This window comes from Thamnophis elegans, chromosome 7 (assembly GCF_009769535.1).
Source record: "Thamnophis elegans isolate rThaEle1 chromosome 7, rThaEle1.pri, whole genome shotgun sequence".
In the NCBI taxonomy this organism is placed as follows: Eukaryota; Metazoa; Chordata; class Lepidosauria; order Squamata; family Colubridae; genus Thamnophis; species Thamnophis elegans.
Genome location: NC_045547.1, coordinates 3,341,260 through 3,367,346, shown reverse-complemented (window position 1 = coordinate 3,367,346; position 26,087 = coordinate 3,341,260). Strand labels below are relative to the sequence as shown.

The 26,087-nt window shown below is 45.4% G+C and overlaps 1 protein-coding gene across 1 annotated transcript in view; it reads left to right on the top strand.

Moving 5' to 3' along the window:
- The window catches only part of EXOC4 (exocyst complex component 4), a 331,322-nt gene that overhangs the window by 63,283 nt on the left and 241,952 nt on the right, over positions 1 to 26,087 (top strand). Inside the window, exons 6-7 of the mRNA XM_032221694.1 lie at positions 1,078 to 1,321; positions 10,088 to 10,265. Of these exons, the coding sequence (XP_032077585.1) occupies positions 1,078 to 1,321; positions 10,088 to 10,265 (422 nt within the window). The remainder of the gene's footprint in view (positions 1 to 1,077; positions 1,322 to 10,087; positions 10,266 to 26,087) is intronic.

Here is a 26,087-nt window from a genome sequence, read left to right as displayed (position 1 = left end):
AACCTCTGGTTCCGGTGAGCGACCCAGATTGGATGTCGAAAAATAAAATCTCATTGTTAAAGATTTATACCTTGTATTGGTTCTGGGAAGTCAGGGTGGGGGAAGGTTGGGGGGGTTGGGGGGAGGGTGGGAGGGAGTGGAGTTTACTAAGTTGGAGGAGGGATGTTGGATGATTGTACATGTATACTGCTATTTTTTCTTTTCATGTATATTGAAATGGAATTATAAATACCATCAACACAAAAGGGATTTTGCTCAGAAGCTGAAACACACCAAGTGAATGAGAGGAAGAGTGGGAAGCAGAGGAGAGAAGAAAGATAGGAAGAGAGGGATAGGAGAGAGGGTAAGGGGGGAAGATGAGGAGGATGAGGATAAGGAGGAGTGGAATGTAGAGAGAGGAGAAGGAGAAAGGAAGGGGAAGTAGAGTAGGAAAGGAAGATGGAGGGAAGATAGGAAGTAAGAGAGAGGTAGAAGAAAGAGGTGTCTGGAGAGTAGAAGAACTAATAATGGGTGTTAATCTTTTTGGGGCGTTGAGGACAAGAGGAACTGATGTAATCATTATTTAATACTATATTATACTGGCTATGTATAATATACATGTGATTGTATGTTATGAAAATGGAAATAAAAATATGTTTTTTTTTTTTTAAATAAAAATAAAATCTCATCATGGGCCCTGGGTAAATCTTTGGGCATGCCTCAAGAAACTGTTTCAGATAACTAGAAAAAATTTGGCCTGTGCAGAAGCAGATAGGCTGACCCTAAAATTAAAAAAATAAAGGGGGAGTCGGAATATTACGAAGTTTGGAACATATTTTATGATTGGTATAAGACAAGGTGACACCACTGGGACAAATTGTCAATGATGTGATTGGATAGAAGGATGGATAAAGTCCTAAGTAGATTTGACAACTAATGGATGAGGTTATGTGTATATGCTGTGTTTGTATGGCCACAACGGTTTTTCTGCGCTGCACTATTTTAAATGCAAAAACAATAAAAATATATTTAGGGGGGGAAAAAAGAAACTGTTTCACGGTTTGGGTTTTTATCTTTTTATATATATATATATTTCAGGAAGAGAAGTCAGCTTGATGGAAATCAAGGAAGATTTAGACCTGGATCCCGAGGAGAACAGCTCGGTCTTTATGGGCATCCTCATCAAAGGACTGGCCAAACTGAGAAAAATCCCCCAGACCATAAAGGCCATCCAGGACCGTTTAGAGCAAGAGCTGAAGCAAATTGTCAAGAGATCCACCACCCAGGTGGCAGATGGGGGCTACCAGAGAGGGGAGAACGTAGTCCAGGAAAACCAACCCAGGTAAGAGCCTTCCTTCCTTCCTTCCCCTTCCTTCCTTCCTTCCTTCCTTCCTCCCTCCCTCCCTCCCTCCCTCCCTCCCTTTCTTCCCATCTCTTCCTTCTTTCCTTCCCATCTCTTCCTTCCTTCCCATCCCTCTATCTCAGTGTTTCTCAACCTTGGCGACTTTCAGTCCTTTGGACTTCAACTCCCAGAATCCCCCAGCCAGCATAGCTGGCTGGGGGAATTCTGGGAGTTGAAGTCCACAGGACTGAAAGTCGCCAAGGTTGAGAAACACTGCTAACTCCTCCTTCCCATTTCTTCCCCCCTCCCTTCCCATCTCTTCCTTCCTTCCTATCCCTCCCTCCCTCCCTTCATATCTATCTCTTCCTTCCCATTTCTTCCCCCCTCCCTTCCCATCTCTTACTTCCTTCCTTCCTATCCCTCCCTCCCTTCATATCTATCTCTTCCTTCCCATTTCTTCCCCCCTCCCTTCCCATCTCTTCCTTCCCATTTATTCCTCCCTCCCTTCCCATCTCTTCCTTCCTTCCTATCCCTCTCTCCCTCCCTCCCTTCATATCTATCTCTTCCTCCCCATCTCTTCCTTCCCATCCCTCCCTCCCTTCCTTTCTTCCCACTTAGCAACAGTACTTAGACCTACCACTATATACTACTTCACATTGCTTTACTCTAAGCCATTTACAGAGTCAGCCTGTTTCCCCCCAATCATCTGGGTGCTCGTTTTATCCACCTTGGAAGAATGGAAGGCTGAGTCAACCTGGAGCCGGTCAGGATCGAACTCCGGACAGTGAGCACAGTTAGCCTGCAAATGCTCCATTCTAACCACTGCGCCATCAGGACTCTCCACGGTGCCACCCCGGGATTAGGGAGAAAGGATATTCAAATATGGATTTTTAAAAATTCTTTTGTCTTGTTCTTTGTCCTCAATGGGCCCAGATTAAATACAAGTAGACCTCGATTTACAGCAATTTGTTTAGTGACCATTTGAAGTCCCAAGGGCACTGAAAAAAGTGGCAGGATTGTTTTTCACATGACTGCTAACAGCAGCCCTATGGTCACATGATCAAAATTCAGACTCTTGGCCACAGACTAAGCTTTATGACCATTGCAGTGTCCATTGCAGTAACGTGATCTCCTTCTGCAACCTTCTGACCAGCAAGATCAACGGAGGAGCCAGACTTACTTAACAACCGAGTGACTAACTTAGCCACTTCAGTGATTCACTTAACAACTGTGGCAGGAGAGGTCATAAAATGGGGCATAGCTTAGCTTAATAAATGTCTCACTTAGCAACTGAAGTTTGGAAGTCAATTGTGGTCGTAAGTCGAGGACCACCTGCATCCTCCTCCTCCTCCTCCTCCTCCTCCTCCTCCTCTCCATTTAATGACCCCATAATCCCTTGCGGGGTGGAGTCCGGGCAACTGAATGAAGCTGAGTGTTTTACTGGCCGGTTGCCATTCCTGTTGCCAATGAGGAGTTTTGTTTGGCAGATGTATTCTCATTGTGCCCAGAGAGAGAGAAATATCTGCCTCTACCTAGGATCGAACTCACAGCCTCCTGATTGTGAGGCCAGAGCCCCACCTCTAGGCCACCGCACCACTCCAAGGACCACCTGCATGGCCAATTTAAAAAGTGAAGAGACTTGCAACTATGAAGTGGTTGGCTGTACAAGAGGAAGGGGAGGGGAAGAAGAGAGGAGAGGGAAACCACACATCAACTCAGGAGTAAAGAGTTAGGATTTAACAGACAAGGAAGAGCCCAGCTTGTCTCTCAGAAGAGCTGATGGACCATCAGTTCCCCTCATCCTCCCGTAGCATCTTTGGATAAAGAGTGTGGCTTGATGACAGTTAACGAAATGTTTCCAGCCAGGCTGACCTTTCGGCATCCTGAGCTTGACAGGCTCATGTCCACCCTCGGGTCTCCTCTAACAGGCAGTTTAACTAATGAGGAAGAAAATAATGCTTGGGATAATCTTGGCCGATCCTGCGTTTGGGTTCAGCCATGCGTGATTCATTAAGCCATAGTCCCTTCTCTCTAACTGTGATCTGATCGGTTGAGGACTTGACGATCTGCATCATACTAGCAAAAGCAAGAGGGGATGAATTAAAAGTAGAATACAAACTATCAAAAAAGCTAGTTTGGTCTAGCGGTTAAGGAGCTGACCTAAAACCAGACGAAAGTGAATTCTAGTCCTGCCTTAGGCATGAAAGCTGGCTGGGTGACTTTGGGCTGATCACCAGGCGATGGTGTGTTCTACTCCTGTCTTAGGCATGAAAACTGGCTGGGTGACTTTGGGCTGATCACCAGGAGACTGTGAGTTCTAGTCCTACCTTAGTCAGGAATGCCACCGGGGTGACTTTGGGCTGATCACAAGGAGACTGTGAGTTCTAGTCTTGCCTTAGGCATGAAAGCCGGCTGGGTGACTTTGGGCCAATCACCAGGAGACTGTGAGTTCTAGTCTTGCCTTAGGCATTGAAAGCCGGCTGGGTGACTTTGGGCCAATCACAGGAGACTGTGAGTTCTAGTCCAGCCTAAGGCATGAAAGCTGGCTGGGTGACTTTGGGCCAATCACCAGGAGACTGTGAGTTCTAGTCCTGCCTTAGGCATGAAAGTTGGCTGGGAGATTTTGGGCCAATCACCAGGCGATGGTGAGTTCTAGTCCCGCCTTAGGCATGAAAGCTGGCTGGGTGAGTTTGGGCCAATCACCAGGAGACGGTGAGTTTTAGTCCTACCTTAGGCATGAAAGCTGGGTGACTTTGGGCCAATCCCTAAGCAAGGCTAGGTGGAGAATTCTGGGAGTTGAAGTCCACATATCTTCAAGCTTGAGAAAACACTGGAATAAGGTACAAGCTGCGTGGAAATGGCAGGGAACCCTAGTGGTTAGCAGTGGAGCCACAAATTTAACTTGGATTTCAGCGTCCCAAGGAAATGACGTCCTCCTGAAAAGACGGAGGGTGTTAGTCCCTGGCCTTTCTGCTGCTGTTAAGAGGCCGCAAGGCAGAGAACAGGCACAAAGCAACTTTGCAATCTTAAAAATCAGCAAAGAATGGAGGATAAATTCTGGTGCGTTGACTTGGGGTGGGTGGGAAATCAATTAAGCCAAAAGTGCCTGGCATTATTTCTTAATTGATGTTGAGGGGATTGGTCCTTCTCCCATTTGCTGACCTTACAAATTCTGCGTCCACTGGAGCAAAGTGTCTTTCTGACAACGTTCCTTAAATTTTAAAATTGAGAGTGAGGGAGAATAGGTGTTGTCCTAGCTCTTTCTAACCCTCCATAAAACAGATTCTCTGGCTGGCTCTCCACGACTGTCCTGAAAAGCAGAAAAGAAATAAGGATGCTGCCAGAGTTACAACAGCATCACTGAAAAAAAGCGACTTACGACCAGTTTTCCATCCCTATGACCATTACAGCATCCGTTCACATGAGTAAAATTCAGAAGCTCTAGCAGCTGAACTCATATTTACGACGGCTGCAGTGTGACTTTCGCGACCTCCAAAGTCAACGCGGAAGACAGATTCACTCAACAACCGTGCTGTTAACCGGAACAACGGTGGTGATTTGCTTAACAACTGCGGCAAGACAAGTGGTAAAGTGGGGCAAAATTACCTTAACGAAGGTCTCAATTTGGGGCTGAAGTGTGAAAAACGGTGGTGTGTGACTTTTTTCCAGTGCTTCCGTAACTTTGAACGGCCACGAAATGAATGGTCGTAAGTCGAGGACTCCCTCTACAGAAGGAACATTTTGCTTGGGCATTCGTGGATGTCTTTCGGTCACTTACCGTATATCCTTCAGAGAAGAATAAACAGCAAGAGCTTTTCAAACTGTTCTCTTCTCTGAGTAATTTCCTGTGACAAGTTACTGCCAGAGCATAAAATATTTATAGGTTTTGCTATGGTACGTTAATTACAATAATTGGGTTTTAAAAAAGCATAGGGAGCGGTAATTGAGGAAGAGGCTTTGATAAGGATATGGAAGTAAGTCTCTTATAATAAAAACATGATAATTGGTCAGCTGATGTACCTTGAGATTTCAGGTTTTGCTTTTATACATACAGCCAAGGTTGACTCAGCCTCCCATCCTTCCGGGGTCGGTAAAATGAGGACCCAGATTGTTGGGGGGCAAGAGGCTGACTCTGTAAACCTCTCAGAGAGGGTTGTTAAAGCACTGTGAAGTGATATATAAATGTAAGTGCTATTGCTAAATGAGAAGGGAGAGAGGGAGGGAGGACCATGGTGGCACAGTGGTTAGAAAGCAGCATTGCAGGCTAACTCTGACCACTGCCAGCAGTTCGATTCTGACCGGTTAAAGGTTGACTCAGCTTTCCATCCTTCCGAGGTGGGTGAAATAGCAATAGCAATAGCAGTTAGACTTATATACCGCTTCATAGAGCTTTCAGCCCTCTCTAAGCGGTTTACAGAGTCGGCATATTGCCCCCAACAACAATCCGGGTCCTCATTTTGCCCACCTCGGAAGGATGGAAGGCTGAGTCAACCTGTGAGCCGGTGAGATTTGAACAGCCGAACTGCAGAACTGCAGTCAGCTGAAGTAGCCTGCAGTGCTGCATTTAACCACTGCGCCACCTCGACTCTATGAGGACCCAGATTGTTGGGGGGCAAGAAGCTGACTCTGTAAACCGCTTAGAGAGGGTTGTAAAAGCACTTGAAGCGGTCTATAAGTCTTAAGTGCTATTGCTATATCCGCGGGCCCCTTTCCCTTGCAATGTTTTGTGTGTTGAGGTACTTACAACTTTCAGAGCATGTATCTCGCTAAAATCTGTATTTTATTACATTTTATTAACTTCGCTTTGAGTTCTTCGGGCAGAACAAAGCGACGGGAACAGATTTAAAAGGCCTGAAACAAAAAATTGGAACATTTTTATGGCTTTGGAACGGAGGTACTTCTGAAGCCCTTTTCAGAACGTTTGGAAGGAATGATTAAATTCTGGATTAGCTGAAGAATACTGAATTATTCTTTCGAGCCTAGCCGTATCGGCGCACGTTTTGAAAAACGAAGCTCAGAATTAAGTAGTCCCTTACCTTCATACTGCTTAGCACAGTGTTTCTCAACCTTGGCCACTTGAAGATGTCTGGACTTCAACTCCCAGAATTCCCCAGCCAGCATTCGCTGGCTGGGGAATTCTGGGACTTGAAGTCCAGACATCTTCAAGTGGCCAAGGTTGAGAAACACTGGCTTAGCAGATGGTTTGAAAATATGGGTGGTCCTTGACTTACAACAATTTGTTTAGTGACCGTTTGAAGTTACAGCAGAACTGCAGCATCCCCATAGGGATCTGATCAAAATTCAGAGGCTTGGCCACTGACTCATATTTATGACGGTTGCAGCTTCCTAGGGCGTCGTCTTTTATGACTTTCTGACAAGCAAAGTTGATGGGGAAACCAGAGTCGCTTCACAGCCACGTTTCTAACTCAACAACCGCAGTGATTCGCTTAACAACGGCGGCAAGAAAGATCATAAAACAGGGCCAAACTCAGTTAAAAACTGTCTCGCATAGACATTTTTGAGGAACAATTGAGACCTGCCTAGCTTAGCTTTTTGGCAGGACTGGGCAAATCTGTAAACCTATCTGAAAAAGAGGACTTAAAACCCAGATCTAATGTTGCAACAGTCCCCACCCCACCCCCGGGTCATGTGACGGCCCTTTGGGCCCTTTGTGGCATCCGGCGGTCATGTGACTACATTTTGGCAAAATCGTGCCCATAGCAAAAAAACCGATTTGCACTTTTGATCACCACATTTGCTGAATTGTTGTTGTTAGTTGTGAAGTTGTGTCTGACCCATTGCAACCTCATGGACAATGTTCCTCCCAGCCTTCCTGCCCTCTACCATCCTCTGGAGTCCATTGAAGCTCACGCCGGCTGCTTCGGTGAAGCCATCCATCCACCTCCTTCTCTTCCGTCCCCTTCTTCTTCTTTTGCCCTCCATCCTTCCCAGCATGAGGCTCTTCTCCAATTGAGTCCTTCCTTCTCATTAGGTGCCCAAAGCATTTGAGTTTCCTCGTCAGGATCTGGCCTTCTAAAGAGCAGTCAGGGTTGATCTCCTCTAGGACTGACTGGTTGGATCATCTTGAATTAGCTCTATACAAAAAACAACAACAAATAATAAAAACCAGGTTGGCTATGTGTCCGTCCTATTTGCAACTGTTATGACTCACAACCACAGTGGTCGTAACTCAAAGATTACCTATATCTCTATTACAGTTGTAACTCAAGTTCTACCTATCTTAATAAAATAGCATCCCAATCTTATATTTAAAACACACCTGCTAAAAGGAAATTCCTCATCTCTGTAAGCCTCTTAAGAAAATCTCTTATTTTATTTATTTAGACGAATGAGTAAAATGCTTCTGAAAAGCAGATTGGGAGACGGTGTGAAGCTGCCCTTTTTACATCCTGTAAGACATTTGTAATTATTATGTGTAACAACGCATAATAATCCACAGTAATGTTATATTATGTATAATTTAACCTATTGTGTAAGGAAGACAAGATGGATGTTAGGAACTAATATGCAGCTGCAAACGAATGAATCTTAACGCCAGCAACGTAGCCCTTTGCTTCTCTAAAATCTATAAAGAGAAAAAGAAATGAATAGAGTTTTCAGAAGCCATGGCTGAAAAAAAGGAGCTTGAGTTAGTAAGGTTTTTTAGAGGTATGTAATTTATTACATATTTGGCATAATGTGGAATTTATAGGTCTGACTTTGTTCCCTGATACTGAACTTGTTTCAGTGATAAATACTGATACATACAACATTAATTAATTTACTGGTTGCTTTTAACACTGAGTTTGATTTATGGCTCTCGAAATACAGGGCATGGCACTCGGTCGCATGCAGAATACATATTATTAACTGCCCAGAGGTGTTGGGAGTTGGGCAGCATACAGATTTAGTACTGCTAAATATCATGCTGCCCTGCTTTTTATTTCAAGGGAAAGAGGTGCAGGAGAAAGTGTCATACGGTTCACAAAAGTTAAACTCTCAGGGAATAGATTAATCTGTCCGAGAGAGACAGTTTGGTCTAGTGGTTAAGGCACCAGTTTAGAAGCCAGGAGATGATGAATTCTAGTCCTGCCTTAGGCATGAGAGACGGCTGGATGTTTTTGGGCTGAATGCCAGGAGATGATGAGTTCTAGTCCTGCCTTAGGCATGAAAGTTGACTGGATGACTTGGGGCCAGGAGATGTTGAGTTCTAGTACTGCCTTAAGCATGAGAGATGGCTGGATGATTTTGGGCCCATTGCCAGGAGATGGTAAGTTCTAGTACTGCCTTAAACATGAGAGGTGGCCGGATGATTTTGGGCTGATTGCCAGGAGACGGTGAGTTCTACTCTGGCCTTAGGCATGACCGCTAGCAGGGTGCCTTCTTTGGGCCAATTACCAGAAGAAAGTGAGTTCTAGTACTGTCTTAAGCACGAGAGACGGCTGGATGACTTTGGACCATCATCTAGGGCAGTGGTTCCCAAACTTGGCAACTTTAAGACTTGTGGACTTCAACTCCCGCAAGTTGAGTTGAAGTCTACAAGTCTTAAAGTTGCCAAGTTTGGGAACCACTGATCTAGGGGCTTCCTGATTATGGGCATGCATTCTTCAATTCTTGACTGGATGGTGGAGAATAGAAGGATTTGCATTCCTTTCAGTCATCTGGTCATTATCACTCTTCCTGAGAGTCATTGAGGCCACTTGGAGGTTCATCTTGTCCCTCTGGGTCTTTGTTCCATGGGTGTGGAACAAAGCACCTACACTGTGACCTCGGGTGCCAACCGTAATCCGTTCCAGGACTTCGGTCGGCACCCCATTTGGTTGTGACCAGAAGCAAGACTGACTGCGCATGAACACACACACACACACACACACACAAAATGGCACAGAAGTGGAAATCGCCACAACCGTGTTTATTCAGCACCCGAGGATGTGTTTGTGACCTGAGTGAAACATTTAGCGGATTTTTGGGCCGGCTCCTGATTTGGTTGCAGTCTGAGCCGTTCGTGACCCGAGGTCCCACTGTACGTTGTGTGCTGTCTAGACCTCTTTGGGATCAAAAAGAGACAAACAGACCGACCCATAGTTAGAAAGCAGATATATAAATAGGAGATAGAAACATGATGGATGGGTGGGTGGATGGCAGAGGTGGGTTCCTACCAGTTTGCACCTATTCGGTAGAACCGGTTCGTCAAATCTACCGAACCGGTTAGAAGAGGTTCCACCAGTGGACCCGGAAAGCAGGCCACACCTACAGAAGAGGTTCCAAAAGTTTTTGAAACCCACCACTGGTCCTTGGATATGATTATTCTACACTATCATGCTCCTATTTATAAAACTCAGTGCCTCTGTGAAAGGTAAGGGTGACGACTGCGTTTGTGGTGCAATCAGAACATTGCGTGTGTTGAAGTTGTTTTAACGCAAACCAAAGATGCCTTTTAAAAAACAAGTTTACATCCTATTCTTATGCATGCCAGTGCTGTGTGTGGGGTAATTTAAGGTGGTTCTGACAAGTGTCGTCGGCATCTTCATATCCGGTCACATGGGCGGCAAGCCACTCCCATCCGGTCACATGGACGGCAAGCCACTCCCACAAAGGAGGCCACACCCACAGAGTAGGTTCGAACAATTTTGAAACCCACCACTGGTGGATGGATGGATAGATAGATAGAAGATAGAAAGACAGACAGATGAGACATAGAAAGATAGATTTGAAAAACTCACGGAGTTGACTAATCAACGGCTCCTGTTTCAATATTCTTTCTAGATTACTTTTGGAGCTTTTGGAACTTCTCTTTGACAAATTCAACGCCGTGGCTGCAGCTCACGCGGTCGTCCTGGGACATCTCCAGCAGACCGTGTCTTCTCCTTCCAGCCAATATGATGGCGACATAAAGCTGTACGACATGGCCGACGTTTGGGTCAAGATCCAAGACGTCTTGCAGGTAAGAAACTCCCACAAACACAGTGTATGCCCTTCTTTAAAGTGCTGGTTTTTTTTTTCAAGCACAGGTTTTGGAAAGCTGAGCTCCCTCTCCCTCCCTCTCCCTCCCTCCCTCTCCCTCCCTCCCTCTCTGTAAGTTGTTATCAAAGGCACAACACTGAGCAAGAAGGTTTGTTTTAATTTTTGAAGAGGTAGCTATACGCCATGGAGGAGATGCGAGAAATAGATTTCCCAGGGAGATTTTCCCCTCTCCCTGCATGCTGGGACATATCGCCATTAGGTTGTGAATGTTTCTGCCCTTGTTGTGACAGCGTTGTTGTCTTCTGGGTGAGGAGAGCAGGGCTTAAAGTACAGATCCTAGTGCAGGTTTTGTGTGCGTTACAGTTGAGATGTTAGAGGAAGGACCAATGGTAGAAAGTCCTGATGCTCTAGTGCAGGGATGTCAAACTTGATTTCATTGAGGGCCGCATCAGGGTTGTGTTTGACCTTGGGGGGCCGGGATAGGTGTGGCTGGGGGGGGGGGGCAAAGCCATCTCAATGTCACTCGTCTGATCAAATGCCACTTTTGCTAGTCGTTTGTTTTGGCAGCGAAAACAGAGCTCAGGAGGGCCGCTGGCAGAGGCACCTCAGGCTGGTTCTTCACCGTTTCCAGGGTGGCCCCACGGGCCAGATCTAAGCACCCCATGGGCCACATCCGGGCCTTGAGTTTGACATTCCTGCTCTAGTATAACATGATAATGGAAAGAGAATAGGTGGCAAAATAAAACAAGGTCATGTTGCTTCACTGTACCACTCCATCGTTATCTATCATCTGTCTGTCTGTCTGTCTGTCTGTCTGTCTGTCTGTCTGTCTGTCTGTCTGTCTGTCTATCTATCTATCTATCTATCTATCTATCTATCTATCTATCTATCTATCTATCTATCTATCTATCTATCCATCCATCCATAAGGCAAATACCACTCACTCATCACAAAGTCTCCAAAACCGTACAGCGTACAAACCTGAAATTTGGCACATATGTTCCTCTTGGCTTCTAGGTGCTCAACAAGAAAGGATTTTTCAAAATGACCATCAGATCATTAATATTTCTTATAGAGAAATTAACACACTCTGACGCTAAGGAGTTCTACTCCCCCTCCCCACCTGAAAAGAACTCTGTTCCAACTGCCAGTTTCCCCCCCACATTCCGTTACCTCAGTTCACACTGCCAGACGTTCCACTCTTTCATTCAGGAGCGCTCTGTGGCTCCTTACAGTACTAAACGTGGGTACCTCACCTTCCACCTATGGAACCGCTTCCGGACTCAAGGCGGCGGGAGCGATATTCTCTTATGTGTTTCACTCACCGACCACTGCATAACCCGATCACATAGTTTCATCGCAAAGCACAGGTATCCAGCTAGTATTATGATATTATATTAAAAATAAAAATTGTACTTTTTAATCTTTTGTTGTTATTTTTTTAACACTTTCTTGTATACCACTCTAGGTCCCTCTCTTGAGTGGGACGGGCAGTTCAAAAACGTTGAAAATGAATAATAGAAATACCCCTGCTGTGATTTTTACGAAGGGGACTGAAATGGCTCCTGATTTCTCCATTTTTAGCGCTAAGTCAGCGTTGTTTATGTCTTTAGTCTGACACATTTTCTATACAGGAGAGGTTGTTAGATGTATCCCGAACATTTTGATTCAGCTTGAGTGCAGATGCAGCAGATATAAAATGGGATGGGGAATTAAAAGCAGAACAAGGTTTAAAACATGGACAATTTTGCGCGTAGCACAAGGGAGACAATATGACAGGCATTCTGTGAAAATCGGTTAGTAGTTATTTGCTTGTCAGTGTGGTGGTGGATTATAGGTGAGATTCAAATCGGAAGCAAAAAAAAATACAACATGATAAAATAATAATGGGAGGGACTTTGTCCTAGGAACAATTTCAACCAAACTTGGTACACAGATGACTTACTCTCTGGAGACAAATACTGTGGGAGTAAGACACCCCTAAAACCACTCGGGGTGTGTGTTCTGTAGATACAGCCTGTTGTGCCTTAAATGGCTTCTACTGTACTGCTATAAAATGGCTTCTACAGTACAGCGCAGTGGAGTTGCCATGGTAACGGCATCACAGTACTTCTCAAGGGGGCTCCCTCTGGTAAGCAGGAAAATCCAACATTAGAAATTACGTTTGGTACAGACATTTCCCCTCTATAATAAATACCCAGACAATGCCTCTCTCCCTCCCTCCTTCCTTTTTTCTCTCCATCCCTCCCTCCTTCCTTCCCTCCCTCCCTCCTTCCTTTTTTCCTTCCTTCCTTCCTTCCCTCCCTCCCTCCCTCCTTCCTTTTTTCTCTCCATCCATCCCTCCTTCCCCTCTTGTTGTCTGTCTTTCTTCCTTCCTTCCTTCCTTCCTTCCTTCCTTCCTTCCTTCCTCCCTCTCTCCCTCTCTCCCTCCCTCCCTCCCTCCCTCCCTTGCCCCAATTGGAACAGAAGTGTGATATGGATAATTGGTGGATTGGATGTTAAGTGGTATGAGGAGATATTGGAAAAAAAAAAAACCTTAAGAAAAGGCACTTGAGAGAGAATAAGGCACACACTCTAACTACCAAAAGGGTGGGATTCTGAGCTGTCCCCCATTGCTCCAGAGAAGAAGATGCCCAACGATGGAGGTCCATTATAGGAAAGGAAGTCAGACTCGAGGGGTTTAATAGCTCTCCCCCCCCCCCCAGTTCCACAATTCTGTGTTTTATGCTATTAAAGATAAAGATTGCTGGCTGCGTTTGGTTTCAAGCTAAAAGCAAGCAAAAAAATCTATTTGCAGGGAAGCAGAAAAAACATTCCGTAGGAAGTTAAATAAAAGAGCTCTCTTTTGTATAAACATTGTTGTCCTTCCCGGCATGTGGAGCGAGACGCGGGGACCAGGAGACGACGATGAGTGATTGACACAAGTGACAGAAGTTTGAATTTGCAGGGGGCAGCGTGGACCTTCATGGATTACGGACCCCGGCTTTTCGCAAATACGGGGAGGAAGGAGGCCCTCTAGGGAATTCTAGTCATTTGCAGGGATTGTTATAATCCTCCTCCTCCTCCTCCTCCTCCTCCTCCTCCTCCTCCTCCTTCTCCACCACCACCACCCAGGGAAGATCACAATGGAGACAGCCGATTTGAACGGTAGAGCGATGACTCGGCTTGTGAACCGCAGATTTCATAAATTAACGCTCTCTGGTTTGGAAGGGGACTTGCTAGTAATTAATTTCTTGCTTGCTCAAAGTTAGAATGCACGGCAAAGAGAATGTTTGAACTCTTGGCTATCCTTTGCTCTGATAACCGCGATGGAAAATCGGCTTATTTTAATTGGGAGGGACGTCATCGCCATATGGTTGAGCCCACTAAAATCCCCCATTTGAACCCCCCAACCCCATTCTAATAACAATATCGAGATTGGAGACGCAGCCTCTACAACGGTTGACTCGTTGCGGTTGTTTTTCGGTTCCCAAGCGAAGAACCTGAAGACTTTCGAAAGGGAGCACCAGAAAAACCCATTTCTGTCAGGTGGGTTTGTGTGTGTGCCTGAATCTCTTCCAAACATTGACGTGTTGCTTCGGTTGTGAGCAGATGGGACTTGTGGGCAGAAAACGGGCGAAGACGCAACTGTCAAGATTCCTGTAATCACGCCCACGCGGAGTGTGCTTTACCTCACAGGCGCTTTCTTCAGCTCGAGGTTCGTGTGCTGCCAAAGAAAAGCTCCCATCCTCTTAACCCTGCTTATTTTTGCAAGCGTTTATTTGATTTTTTTTAAGGAGGTTTTTTTTCTTTAAAAAGATGGATTTCACAATATCTTTATTATTTATTTATAATTTTATTTAGTAGATTTATAGGTCACCCAATCCTGGACGGTTTACAAAGTGAAAAGAGAAGTAATTAATAAAAAATAAGGAAAACAATTTAAAACCATCACCCATACACCCAATCTGATTGAGGCTGGACCTCAGCATTGAGGTCAACAGCCCCAGGCCTGCCGGAGTAGCCAGGTTTTAACAGCTTTTCAGAAGGCCATGAGAGTGGGCAAGGTCCGGATCTCTGGGGGTAGCTCATTCCAAAGGGCCGGAGCAGCCACAGAGAAGGCCCTCCTCCGGGGAGCCACCAGCCGACACTGTCTGGCTGACGGTATCTGAAGGAGGCCCACTCTGTGGGATCTCACCGGCCGTTGGAAGGTATGTGGCAGTAGGCGGTCTCGCAGGTATCCTGTTAAAAGATACAAACAAGAGTTCTTAAGAAACAAGGAGGTGGGAGAAGAATAGAGAGGGAAAAACTAAACTGTGGACATTCAGACTTCATAATTTTCTTCGAGCCTTCTTTAAAAAACAAAAAAACAACTCTCAGTTTTTTATATGCACAATTGCATTGACCCCCTTCTCCTTTGAACAGAAAGTTGATGGGACAGTTATGATTATTAAAGCTAAATTCAGCTGCTATGTAAAGCCCCCGTCTTCGCCTCTCAAATTTCGGGGTCAAATCAGCTCTACTGTAAAGCACAGTGCTTCAAGATTGAAGATGCTCAGCCTGCGAAAAGCAAGGAAGATACTTTGGGAAACTTCCAAGCAGATGTCTTTATTGTTTCTCACCTAAAGACGGAATTGTGCCGAACTAAAGCATGCTAATGCAAAGCATATAGTCTGGGAACTATTGAGGAGGAACCGTCTTCAACCTCTCTCTCACACACAAATATCTGAACTGTGCTGCCTCTTGCTCCTCTGGAATGCAGCCGCTGCTGGGAATCGAGGCAGGCAGGCAGGCAGGCAGGCAGGCAGGCAGGAAGGAAGGAAGGAAGGAAGGAGGAGAAAGAGGGAGGGAGGGAAGGGACCGTTGGGCTCCCTAAACCAAGAAAAACACTGCCAAACTAAAGCATGTTAACCCCCCATAAAGCATATCACTCCGGGAACTATTAGGCAGGAACCCTCTTCACCCTCTTTCAAGCTATCTGAACTGGGTTGCCTTTTGCTCCTCTCACATGCAGCCCCCCCCACCCCCCCTGCTTGGGAATCCAGACGACATTCCATCCTAAGGTCCCAAAGTAAATTATGAATTTTGACCCATAGCAGGTATTCATCATGGCTGCTGTTTACCTTTATACTTATTTGTTTTGGGGATGTTTTCATTGTTTTAATGTCGGCAGGCGTCCAACGTTACCTCTGCAAGGTGAGGGAGCCACCACAGAGAGGGCCGTCTTCATCCCGCCAGACGGGCCTCCTTAAGGGAGGGGACCCATAACATCCCCCCACCTCCCTGCTCTGGTGAGTCAGGTGGATATAACTGGGAAAAGACCAGTTTTTCCAACAACTTGGCCCCAAACCATCTAGGATGTGTGTGTGTGTGTGTGTGTGTGTGTGTGTGTCAAAAACAAGGCCCAAGGGCCAGATCCCCTAGAATAGAATAGAGGAGTAGAGTAAAGTAGAATAGAATAGAATAGAATGCGGAATAGAATAGGAATAGAGATAGAATAGAATAGTTTATTGGTCAAGTGTGATTGGAGACACAAGGAATTTGTCTTTGGTGCAGATGCTCTCAGTGTACATAAAGAAAAATAAAATACAATACATTCATCAAGAATCATAAGATTACAACACTTAGTGATCATCATAGGTTACTAAATAAGCAATCAAATTGTACTAGTAAACAAATAAAACAATATCAATTGTAAAGGTACAAGCAACATGGTTATAGTCATAAGGGGGAGGAGATAGGTAATAGGAAGGAAGAGAAGAAGAATAGTAATACAGTCTGAGTAAATTATTTGACAGTATTGTGGGAATTAGTTAAAACCCATCCTTGTGTCTAGTTGTTCTGGTGTGCAGTGCCCTATAGCGTCCTTTTGAGGGTAGGAGTTGAAACAATTTATGTCCAGGATGCGAGGGGTCTGTAGATATTTTCACGGCCCTCTTTTTGACTCCTGCAGCATACAGGTCCTCAATGGAAGGCAGGTTGGAAGTAATTGTTTTGTCTGCAGTTCTGATTCTCCTCTGAAGTCCGTGTCTGTCCTGGGTTGCCGAGCGAAACGAGACAGTTACGGAGGTGCAGGTGACAGACTCAATGATTCCTCTGTAGAACTGAATCAGTAGCTCCTTGGGCAATTTGAGTTTTCTGAGTTGGCGAAGAAAAAACATTCTTCGTTGCGCTTTGTGAATTGGAATCTGGAATTGTGAATTGAAGCTGGAAGCCAATCTGCAGCCAATACAGTTCCTGCAACAGAGACAATACGTTGCAAATCTAGGCCTTCACATCAACTATTTGACGCTTCCGGATACTTTTCAAGGGCAGCCGCACCTAGAACGCACGCATGAAAGATGGCCAGAGTGGTGCATGACACACGCTAGGATAGAAAACCCTATTTTGGAGAGGCATGAATACGTTGACTTCCGCGAAGGCCAATAACTGCCGGAAAATACTAATTGTTATACCGAGCCGCGTGAAAACAATGTCATATATAAGGACCGAAATATACTCGGGAATGACTCATGCTGTGTTCTTCGGTTCACGGAAATCTGTGGCGTGAGAATTTCTTTGGAAAACAAAGCAATCATCTTTCCTCCTCCTCCTCCTCTCTTGGCTTCAAATCTGCCACATGGCTGCCCTTGAAAAAGGCTGAACGCTGCACACTCATTAACAGACAGTTCTCCCATTTAATTGAGAAGGATTGCTAGCCAGTAGAGCAGGGCTATCAAGCTCGATTTCGATTTTTTTAAAAAAGTTTTTTATTAGATAAACCTTAAAAACATTGGACATAGTGCGACGTCTCTGGCATAAACATTTCCATATAGTTTTTTGGATCTTACAACGATTACATTTTATATCCATTGCATAGATATGTGTAGTCAGTCAGATTACCTGTCCATTAATCCTTTCTTTTATATAATTACTAATCCTACAAATACATATCCGATCCCTACTTATCACACATTCTTAAAGCCATGTTTTCCAGTTCTTAACTCGTCTGCTTTTTCCTGTCCTGAATTTTCCCCCTCATTTCTAAACATTGGTACCAATTGTCCCAGATTTCTTGATGTCTAGTCTCACCCTTGTCTCTGAGTTCTAGAGTCAGTCTGTCTAGAGCCAGTCTGCGCACAAACTCGATTGCGTTGAGGACCGCATCAGAGGGGTGCTTGACTTCGGTGGGCTGAGGTGGGCGTGGCCGTGGTGGGTGTTGTCAGCTCGATGCTCGACCTTCTGCCAATGTAAACGGAGCTGGGGAGGGTCCCTTGCGGCCCTCCCCCAGCTCCTTTTTCACTGGCAAGGGGGTTGCAGGAGGCCATGGCAGCGAAAACACAGCTCAGGAACCCGTTTTTGCTGGAAGCAGCACCGTGGGCCGGTCCTTCACTGTTTCCAGGGCCAGATCTAAGTACCCCCGTGGGCCGTATCTGGCCCCCGGGCCTTGAATTTGACCCCCTTGTGGTAGAGATTGACAGGTCTTGCGACTGGAGAAAGCAGCTGAAGGCAAACTCAAGTAAAAGGAGATTAAAATAATATTCTGGAGCGTCTTGGACTAATTTGAGGTAGTTGTTTTTTTTCCAAATTTAGCTTTTGTATGTTTGATTCCCCCCACCCTCACCCCCATTTATCTCTTTCCTCTTTGCTACTGCTTTAACAAGCTAACGTTTGGAGAACTTGAGAACTTTTTTTAGCTCGGGTTACTTGAAGCCATTATTTGCAGAAAAATTAAAATGAGACAAGTTAGAGATTGACTTTTAACAGCGCAGTAACTTGCCTGCCTCTAATGAGTGCCGGCTCCCTTTAAAAGTAAGATTTTTTTTAAAAAAAAAAAAATCTGATCCACTCTGCATCCTGTACAGGCAGGGAGGTGGCGCAGTGGTTAAATGCAGCACTGCAGGCTACTTCAGCTGACTGCAGTTCGGCTGTTCAAATCTCACCGGCTCAGGGTTGACTCAGCCTTCCATCCTTCCGAGGTGGGTAAAATGAGGACCCGGATTGTTCTTGGGGGCAATATGCTGACTCTGTAAACCACTTAGAGAGGGCTGAAAGCCCTATGAAGAAGCGGTATATAAGTCTAACTATTGCTATTGCTATTGCTACTACGTTCGTTGATTCTGGGAAATGCAGAATAATTCTTAATTTTGCTCGTACATATTCCCAAGCTATTTATTTAGAGAAGTGCTCTTGACTATACATGGCATTCCTTGAATGAATATGCCACATTCATAATCCCATTCGTGTCCAAAAGGTGCTTTTTTCCAGCAGCAGCTGAATTTTCTTGGGTTTTTTTCTCTTTTCAAGAGGTTTCATTTCTCGTCCAAGAAGCTTCTTCAGCTCTGACCGGATGGTGGGGAATGGAAGGATTTACCGTATATTCCTTGCAGACAGGGGGTCATTTGCATCCTTTTAGAGAGTCCACACCCATTTGCACCACTCAGGTGACTCCCTGAGAACACAGAGAAACCTCCAAGTGGCCTCAATGACTGTTGAGCGATTGTGGGTGCACCTCGGTACACCCACGTTACACCTATCCTCCGCGAGCTGCACTGGCTACCGATCAGTCTCTGGATACGCTTCAAAGTGCTAGTCGTAACTTATAAAGCCCTTCATGGTATTGGATCTGGGTACTTGAGAGACCTGCTGCCAATTACCTCCCAAAGACCCGTTAGATCACACAGGGTCGGCCTCCTCCGGGTTCCGTCCACCAGCCAATGCCACCTGGCTACCACCCGGGGGAGGGCCTTCTCTGTAGCAGCTCCGGCCCTTTGGAATGAACTCCCTGCGGAGATTCGGACCCTCACCTCTCTCCAGGCCTTCCGGAAAGCCGTCAAAACCTGGCTGTGCCGGCAGGCCTGGGGTTAATGAGTTCCCCTCCCCTCTCGACTTGTATGGCTGCATGATTCTTGTTTATTTTAATTATGTGTATTGTGTTTTATGTTCCCTTTTCCCCCCTTGAGTTGTTCACTGCCCTGAGTCCCTCCCAGAGAAGGGCGGCATACAAATAAACTAAATCTGAATCTGAATCTGAATCTGTTTAAAAAGATTCCAATGACCAGCTGTCTGCAAGGAATATTAATCCTTCCATTCCCCACCATCCAGTCAGAGCCGAAGAAGCATCTTGGAGGAGAAGCAAAACGTCTTCAAGGAAAAACCAAGAATGTCCAGTTGCCTCTTGAAAAAGCACCTTTGGGACAACCACGATTTAGAGGGCTGAGAATCTGCGGATTCTTTTCATAGGGAAAATGGAGGGCGGGGGGAGAAATATGGTAGTCACAAATTGGTTTTTTTCCTAATTTTTTTTTAGCAAAAGTGCACCTAAAAGAGAAGAACAAAAGAGCAGGGACACTTCCCACATATAGTGCTTTATGTTGACAGAATAGAGAGGGGGTCAGCCTATTCCCCTCCCGAATGATGAATGTATGTTGTCTACTATTTTATTATATGTCTTATCTTAATGTCTGTATTCCCCTTCCCGATTTTATGTGAGCCGCCCTGAGTCCCCTCAGGGAAAAGGGCGGCCTACAAATATTAATAAAATCAAAATCAAATCAAATATTCTCCAAAGCACCAGAAGGCAGGGCAAGAAGCAATGGGTGGAAATTAATCAAGGAGAGAAGCAACCTGGATGTAAGGAGAAACTTCCTAACAGCGAGGACATGCCTCCAGATGTTGTGGGTGCTCCATCACTGGAAGTTTCTAGGAAGAGAATAGACAACCATTTGTCTGGAATGGTTAAAGGTTTCCTGCTTGAGCAGGGGGTTGGACTGGAAGACCTCCAAGGTCCCATCCAACTCCCTTATTCAGCTAAATAACGTTACCTCGTGGATGCTTGAATTGGCCTTCTTTTTCCACTGCAGAAGTTGGATGACCCAATGGTTGAAGGAATTGGATAAAGTAAAAGTAAAGATTCCCCTCACATATATGTGCTAGTCCTTCCCCACTCCAGAGGGCGGTGCTCATCTCTGTTTCAAAGCCGAAGGGCCAGCGCTGTCCAAAGACATCTCTGTGGTCATGTGGCCAGCGTGACTCAATGCCAAAGGGGCACGGAACTCTGTTCCCTTCCCACCAAAGGTGGTTCCTATTTTTCTACTTGCATTCTTTACGTGCTTTCGAACTGCTAGGTTGGCAGAAGCTGGGACAAGTAATGGGAGCTCACTCCATTAGGCGGCGCTAGGGATTCGATCTGCTGAACTGCCAACCTTTTGGATCAACAAGCTCAGCGTCTCAGCCCCCGAGCCATCACCTCCCATTTGGTACAGTATGTCTAGTTTAATGAAAAGAAGGACTAAGGGTGACATGATAGGAGTCTTCCAATATCTCAGGGGTTGCCACAAAGAAGAGGGAGTCAGGCTATTCTCCAAAGCACCTGAAGGTAGAACAAGAAGCAATGGGTGGAAACTCATCAAGGAGAGAAGCAACTTAGAACTGAGGAGAAATTTCCTGACACTGAGTACAATTAACCAGTGGAACTCCTTGCCTCCAGAAGTTGTGGGTGCTCCATCACTGGACGTTTTCAAGAAGAGCCTGGACAGCCACTTGTCTGACCCGGTATACAGTCTCCTGCTTGAGCAGAGGGTTGGACTAGAAGACCTCCAAGGTCCCTTCCAACTCTGTTATTCTGTTTGTTTGTTTTAAATGGAGGATGAAAGAAATCATTGTGAGAAAACGAAAGCTTCCGTGCACATTAGGAGTGTCATAGGAATGATTGATAAGAACAGCCACTCCTGGTTCCTTCCCAGTTGGGGAAAAAAAAGGCGCAATGATTAACTTTTTTGGGTCCATTGGTAGAATGGCTCATCAGGAAGGCGTCAGAAATGCCATCTACGCCTTGAATGCCGAAGTCATATTAATTTTAAGCTCCATTAGAGATGCAAGAGGGAAAAGGAAAATGTTCATCATATGGGAAAGGACTAAATTGGTAAAGGATTTCTTTTTTTTTTTTTTTAATTTCAAGGTTCAGAAGAATAGTACAAATAATGGAGTTTGTCTTTTTTTGTGTGTGTGTGTTTTGTGCAGTGGGGGGGGGGGGAAAGAAAAAAAAACCCTCTATGGAAACTTGTTCATTTTGTTCCCGTAAATTGAAGCTCGTTTATATTATTGTCATGCCTGCAAAATTCTCATCTGAAATCACAGCCAAGAAACATGTAGCAAGAAGTATATTTTTTTTCCCCTCCATGAAAAGTTGACACTGTTGAAAGAAACATACAGACAAGCTGGACTTTTCTAAGCCATCATGTGATTTGTGTGTGTGTTTGTGTGTGTGTGTGTGTGTGTGTGTGTGTATGGGGCTCAGCCAATGTTATGTATGAATGCAGTTTTACTGGCTTATTTTAATAAACCAGGATTCATTTTATTATGAGCCACAGTGGTGCAGTGGTTAGAGTGCAGTACTGCAGGCTCCTTCTACTGGCTGCCTGCAGTTTGGCAGTTCAAATCCCACCAGGCTCAAGGTCGACTCAGCCTTCCATCCTTCCAAGGTGGGTAAAATGAGGACCCAGATTGTTGGGGGCACAAGCGGCTGACTCTGTAAACTGCATATGTGCTAGTCATTCTTGACTCTAGGGGGCGGTGCTCATCTCCCTTTCAAAGCCGAAGAGCCAGCGCTATCCGAGGACGTCTCCGTGGTCATGTGGCTGGCATGACTCAACACCGAAGGCCAGGGAACGCTGTTCTCTTCCCACCAAAGGTAGTTCCTATTTTTCTACTTGCATTTTACATGCTTTCAAACTGCTAGGTTGGCAGAAGCCGGGACAAGTCACGGGAGCTCACTCGGTTATGCAGCTCTAGGGATTCGAACCGCCAAACTGCAGATCGTTCTGATCGACAAGCTCAGCGTCTTAGCCGCTGAGCCATCACGTCTCTTTAATATCCTTTCTGACTTAACCTGAAACTGGTTCAGTCTCTATTCTGGTTTATGCAGGCTATTAGACAAGGCATGCCAGGATTATTAGGGCCATAAAGTCTGTTATTAAGAGGGGGGGGGGTGTCTGATCTGGCTCAGGCTTCAGTTATTGGAGATTATATTAAGAACTTTTCCATTTTCAGAAATGGAAGCAGATGGTTTACTGACCATTTCCACATCTGGACAGGTAGCCAAGTGAGTGCGATGGCCGTTAAATTCTGACCACACGAGCAGCCTAAGCAATTCTCCCTCTCTGGCACCCTCCTCCTCCCTTTTCCCCAAGAAGGAAATATTTGCATTTTTCCTACATCCCCCTGGGCCTTTTTTCAATGGCGGCCGTTATATCTTTGCCTTGCCTGTAATCCAGGTGGCTGATGGCCTCCCACCCACCGGGTTTAAAATTAACCTCTCTGAACTTGCATCTCATTTCCTCCAGATTTCATCCTTGAGGGGACGCTTGGTTTCTCTTTATGGCGGTTGATGCTGGGGAGGGGAGAAAGAGCAGGAATGGGGAATATTTCAATGTAGTCAATGTAAGACACTTGGCCTAAAAGGCGGTGATAGATATATTTTCCCCTAGATATTGTTCTGAGAGAGCCGAGGTGGCGGAGTGGTTAGAGTGCAGTACTGCAGGCCACTTCAGCTGACTGCTATCTGCAGTTCGGCGGTTCAAATCTCACCGGCTCAAGGTTGACTCATCCTTCCATCCTTCCGAGGTGGGTGAAATTAGGACCCAGACTGTGGGGGCGATATGCTGACTCTGTAAACCACTTGGAGAGGGCTGAAAGCCCTATGAAGCGGTATATAAGTCTAACTGCTATTGCTATATTTTCCCCTAGATATTCTCACCCCATTTCCTTAATCCAGTTAGGAGGATATTGACAGCTATCCGAAAGGTTCTTTCCCAAAGGCCAACGAGACTTCGATGCTCTCTGAGCTTGGTGGTTTTCTTGCAGGCATTTCATGACCCTAACTAGGTAGCATCATAGTTGCTAGAAGGGAGTGGTTTGTGAGGAGGAGGAGGAAGAGGAGGAGGAGGAAGAGGGAGAGGAGGAGAACTGTGGGGCCCTTAGTGCTCTCGGAGCTTGGATATTTTCTTGCAGACATTTCATGGCCAACTAGGAAACATTATCAGTGCTATTAAGGAGTACAGTTTGCTGTCAGTTTATACTCTGGTGACTAGCTTGTTTGCGTGGATGAGGGTCATCCTACAGATTCTTTGGGCTATTTGCTGATGGCTCTGACAGTTTCTTGATTGTGGTATCGTTCCTTGAAGATATTTTGCTTCTCTTCCAAGAAGTTTCTGCAGTTCTTGGATGAGATACCAGTAGATAGATGGGTAGATCAGTATAGGTAGATAGTAGATGGTAGGCAGGTGTGTGGGTGGATGGATGACAGGTAGATGACAGGTAGATGATAGGTAGATGATAAATGATGGATGGATGGATGGATGGATGGATGGATGGATGGATGGATGGATAGATAGATAGATAGATAGGGATGTGTTCTGACCCCCTCCTCCGTCCAGTAACAAATGGCGAGACAAGCTTAACTGGAATTTCACAGCACTTTATTAGCAAGAAACCAAAATCTCGGTGGCTGAAAGCCAAGCATAACAAACAGATAAGAACCTTGGCAGCAACTCAGACTTCGACAGATAACAGCTTCTCCAGCGTTAGGAATGACATTGAAACCTGCAAAACCAGGCTCCTCCCAGTCTCTCTTTAAATACTATCTTGAGAGGAGCCTAATTACAATCACCTGGGTCCAATTATCTTTGGTAACTGCTTAGCTGCTCTCTACGTCGATCTGCCTGGCGTTGCCGAGCATCCAGGAACAACTCCCTTGGCTCCTCCCCACTGCTCCAATGCAGGACTTCAGGATCACACTCCCTTGTCTCCTCCCCACTGGCCCAAGGCTCAGGCGCCTCCTGGTGGCCAACCAGCCTCTCTGCGCCCTGCTCGGAGTCGGAACTCTGTCCAGGGTCCTCCAAACATTTGCCTGAAGGGTAGACCTTTAAAAATCTCAGAGCCGACTCAGAGGGACTCAGAGGGCCTCTCGCTGTCGGAGTCTGGTGGCAGCTCCAACGGCTCCTGCTGGGCCACAACAGGGATGGATGGATGGATGGATGGATGGATGGATATATACATGCATACATACATGCCATATTTTTCTGAGTATAAGACGCATCGGAGTATAAGACGCACCAAGATTTTGAAGAGGCAAATTAAAAAAAAAAATTTTTTTTTGCACTTTGCAGATCTCTGAAAAACGACCTATTTTTCACTCATTGTTGCCCTCCCCAGCCCCCAGGAGCTCTCTGAAAGCCTCCTAAAGGCTGTGCAGAGCCATTTTGGCGAAGGGGGCAGGGTTTCGGGAGCCCAAAAATGCTGTATTCAGTGTATAAGACGCACCCAGATTTTCAGCCTCTTTTTTTGGTGGGGGAAAGGTGTGTCTTATATTCTGAAAAATACGGTAGATACATACAAACTGAGAGAGGATTGTTGTGATTTGTGAATCAAGCTCTATCTTCAAATGAAATCTTCATAACAGTTACGTATTTTCCCCCTTATGTCAGGGACCACGTTGGTTTCACAAACAGATGTTCTTCCAGGGATGTTTTTACACATTTGGCTTGAGTTAAACAATGATCCATACAGATGTTTCATCAACCTGGGTTGCCTTTGAAACGATGGCTGGTTCACCCTCTTGAATCAGATTTCCACCTCGGAATGAAACCAAGCCAGAAAAGTATCTCTGGCTCGTGATTGAATTAAACATATTTTATTTTTAACGCAGCGTATACAGGATTAGGAAACATTTGCCTGAAGGGTAGACCTTTAAAGATCTCAGTTTTGCCTTGAAAATAGTAAAGCAAGCAGATGAGTGGGCCAGATCAGGGTGACTTTCCTGGTAAATAGCGTAACATTGGAAGCCTGTGACTAAAAAGGATATGAAGGGAAGATTTAGCAACACGAGACACTTAACACTGTATAATCAACCGCACAGAATAACAGTGAATGGATGAGGAAATTACACTAACAATGTGAATCAGGAAATCATTGTAATAAGGGAATAAGGACCGAAAATGAAGCAGCTGATTAAAGCCGTGAGAAATAACAAAATTATGTATTCTTGTTATGGTTCAGCTTCCTATCAGTACCTCATCTGAGCCATTCAGATGAAAAACTGCCTACTTAACAAAATAATGGAAGGGACTTTGGAGGTCTTCTAGTCTAACCCTTACTCAAGCAGGAGACCCTATATACCATACTATACTCTATACAGTTGCTAAACCAATGGGGGTAAATCAAGAAATATACTTAAAACTAAGAAGAAATTTCCTGACAGTGAGAACAATTAACCGGTGGAACAACTTGCCTCCAGAACTTGTGAATTGTCCAGCACTGGAAGTGTTTAAGAAGAAATTGGATAGCCATTCGTCTGAAAGGATATGATGTCCTGCCTGAGCAGAGGGTTGGACTAGAAGACCTCCAAGGTCCCTTCCAACTCTTGTTCTGTTCTGTTCCATTCCATTCCAATGCCTGAACTTATCGATCAAAAGGTTGGCAGTTCAGCAGTTCGAATCCCTAGGGCCGCGTAATGGAGTGAGCTCCCGTGACTTGTCCCAGCTTCTACCAACCTAGCAGTTTGAAAGCAGGTAAAAAATAGCAATAGCAATAGCAATAGCAGTAGACTTATATACCGCTTCATAGGCCTTTCAGGCCTCTCTAAGCGGTTTACAGAGAGTCAGCATATTGCCCCCAACAATCTGGGTCCTCAATCTTGCCCCCAACAATCTGGGTCCTCGGAAGGATGGAAGGCTGAGTGAACCCTGAGCCGGTGAGATTTGAACCGCTGACCTGCTGATCTAGCAGTAGCCTGCAGTGCTGCATTTAACCACTGCGCCACCTTGGCTCAAAATGCAAGTAGAAA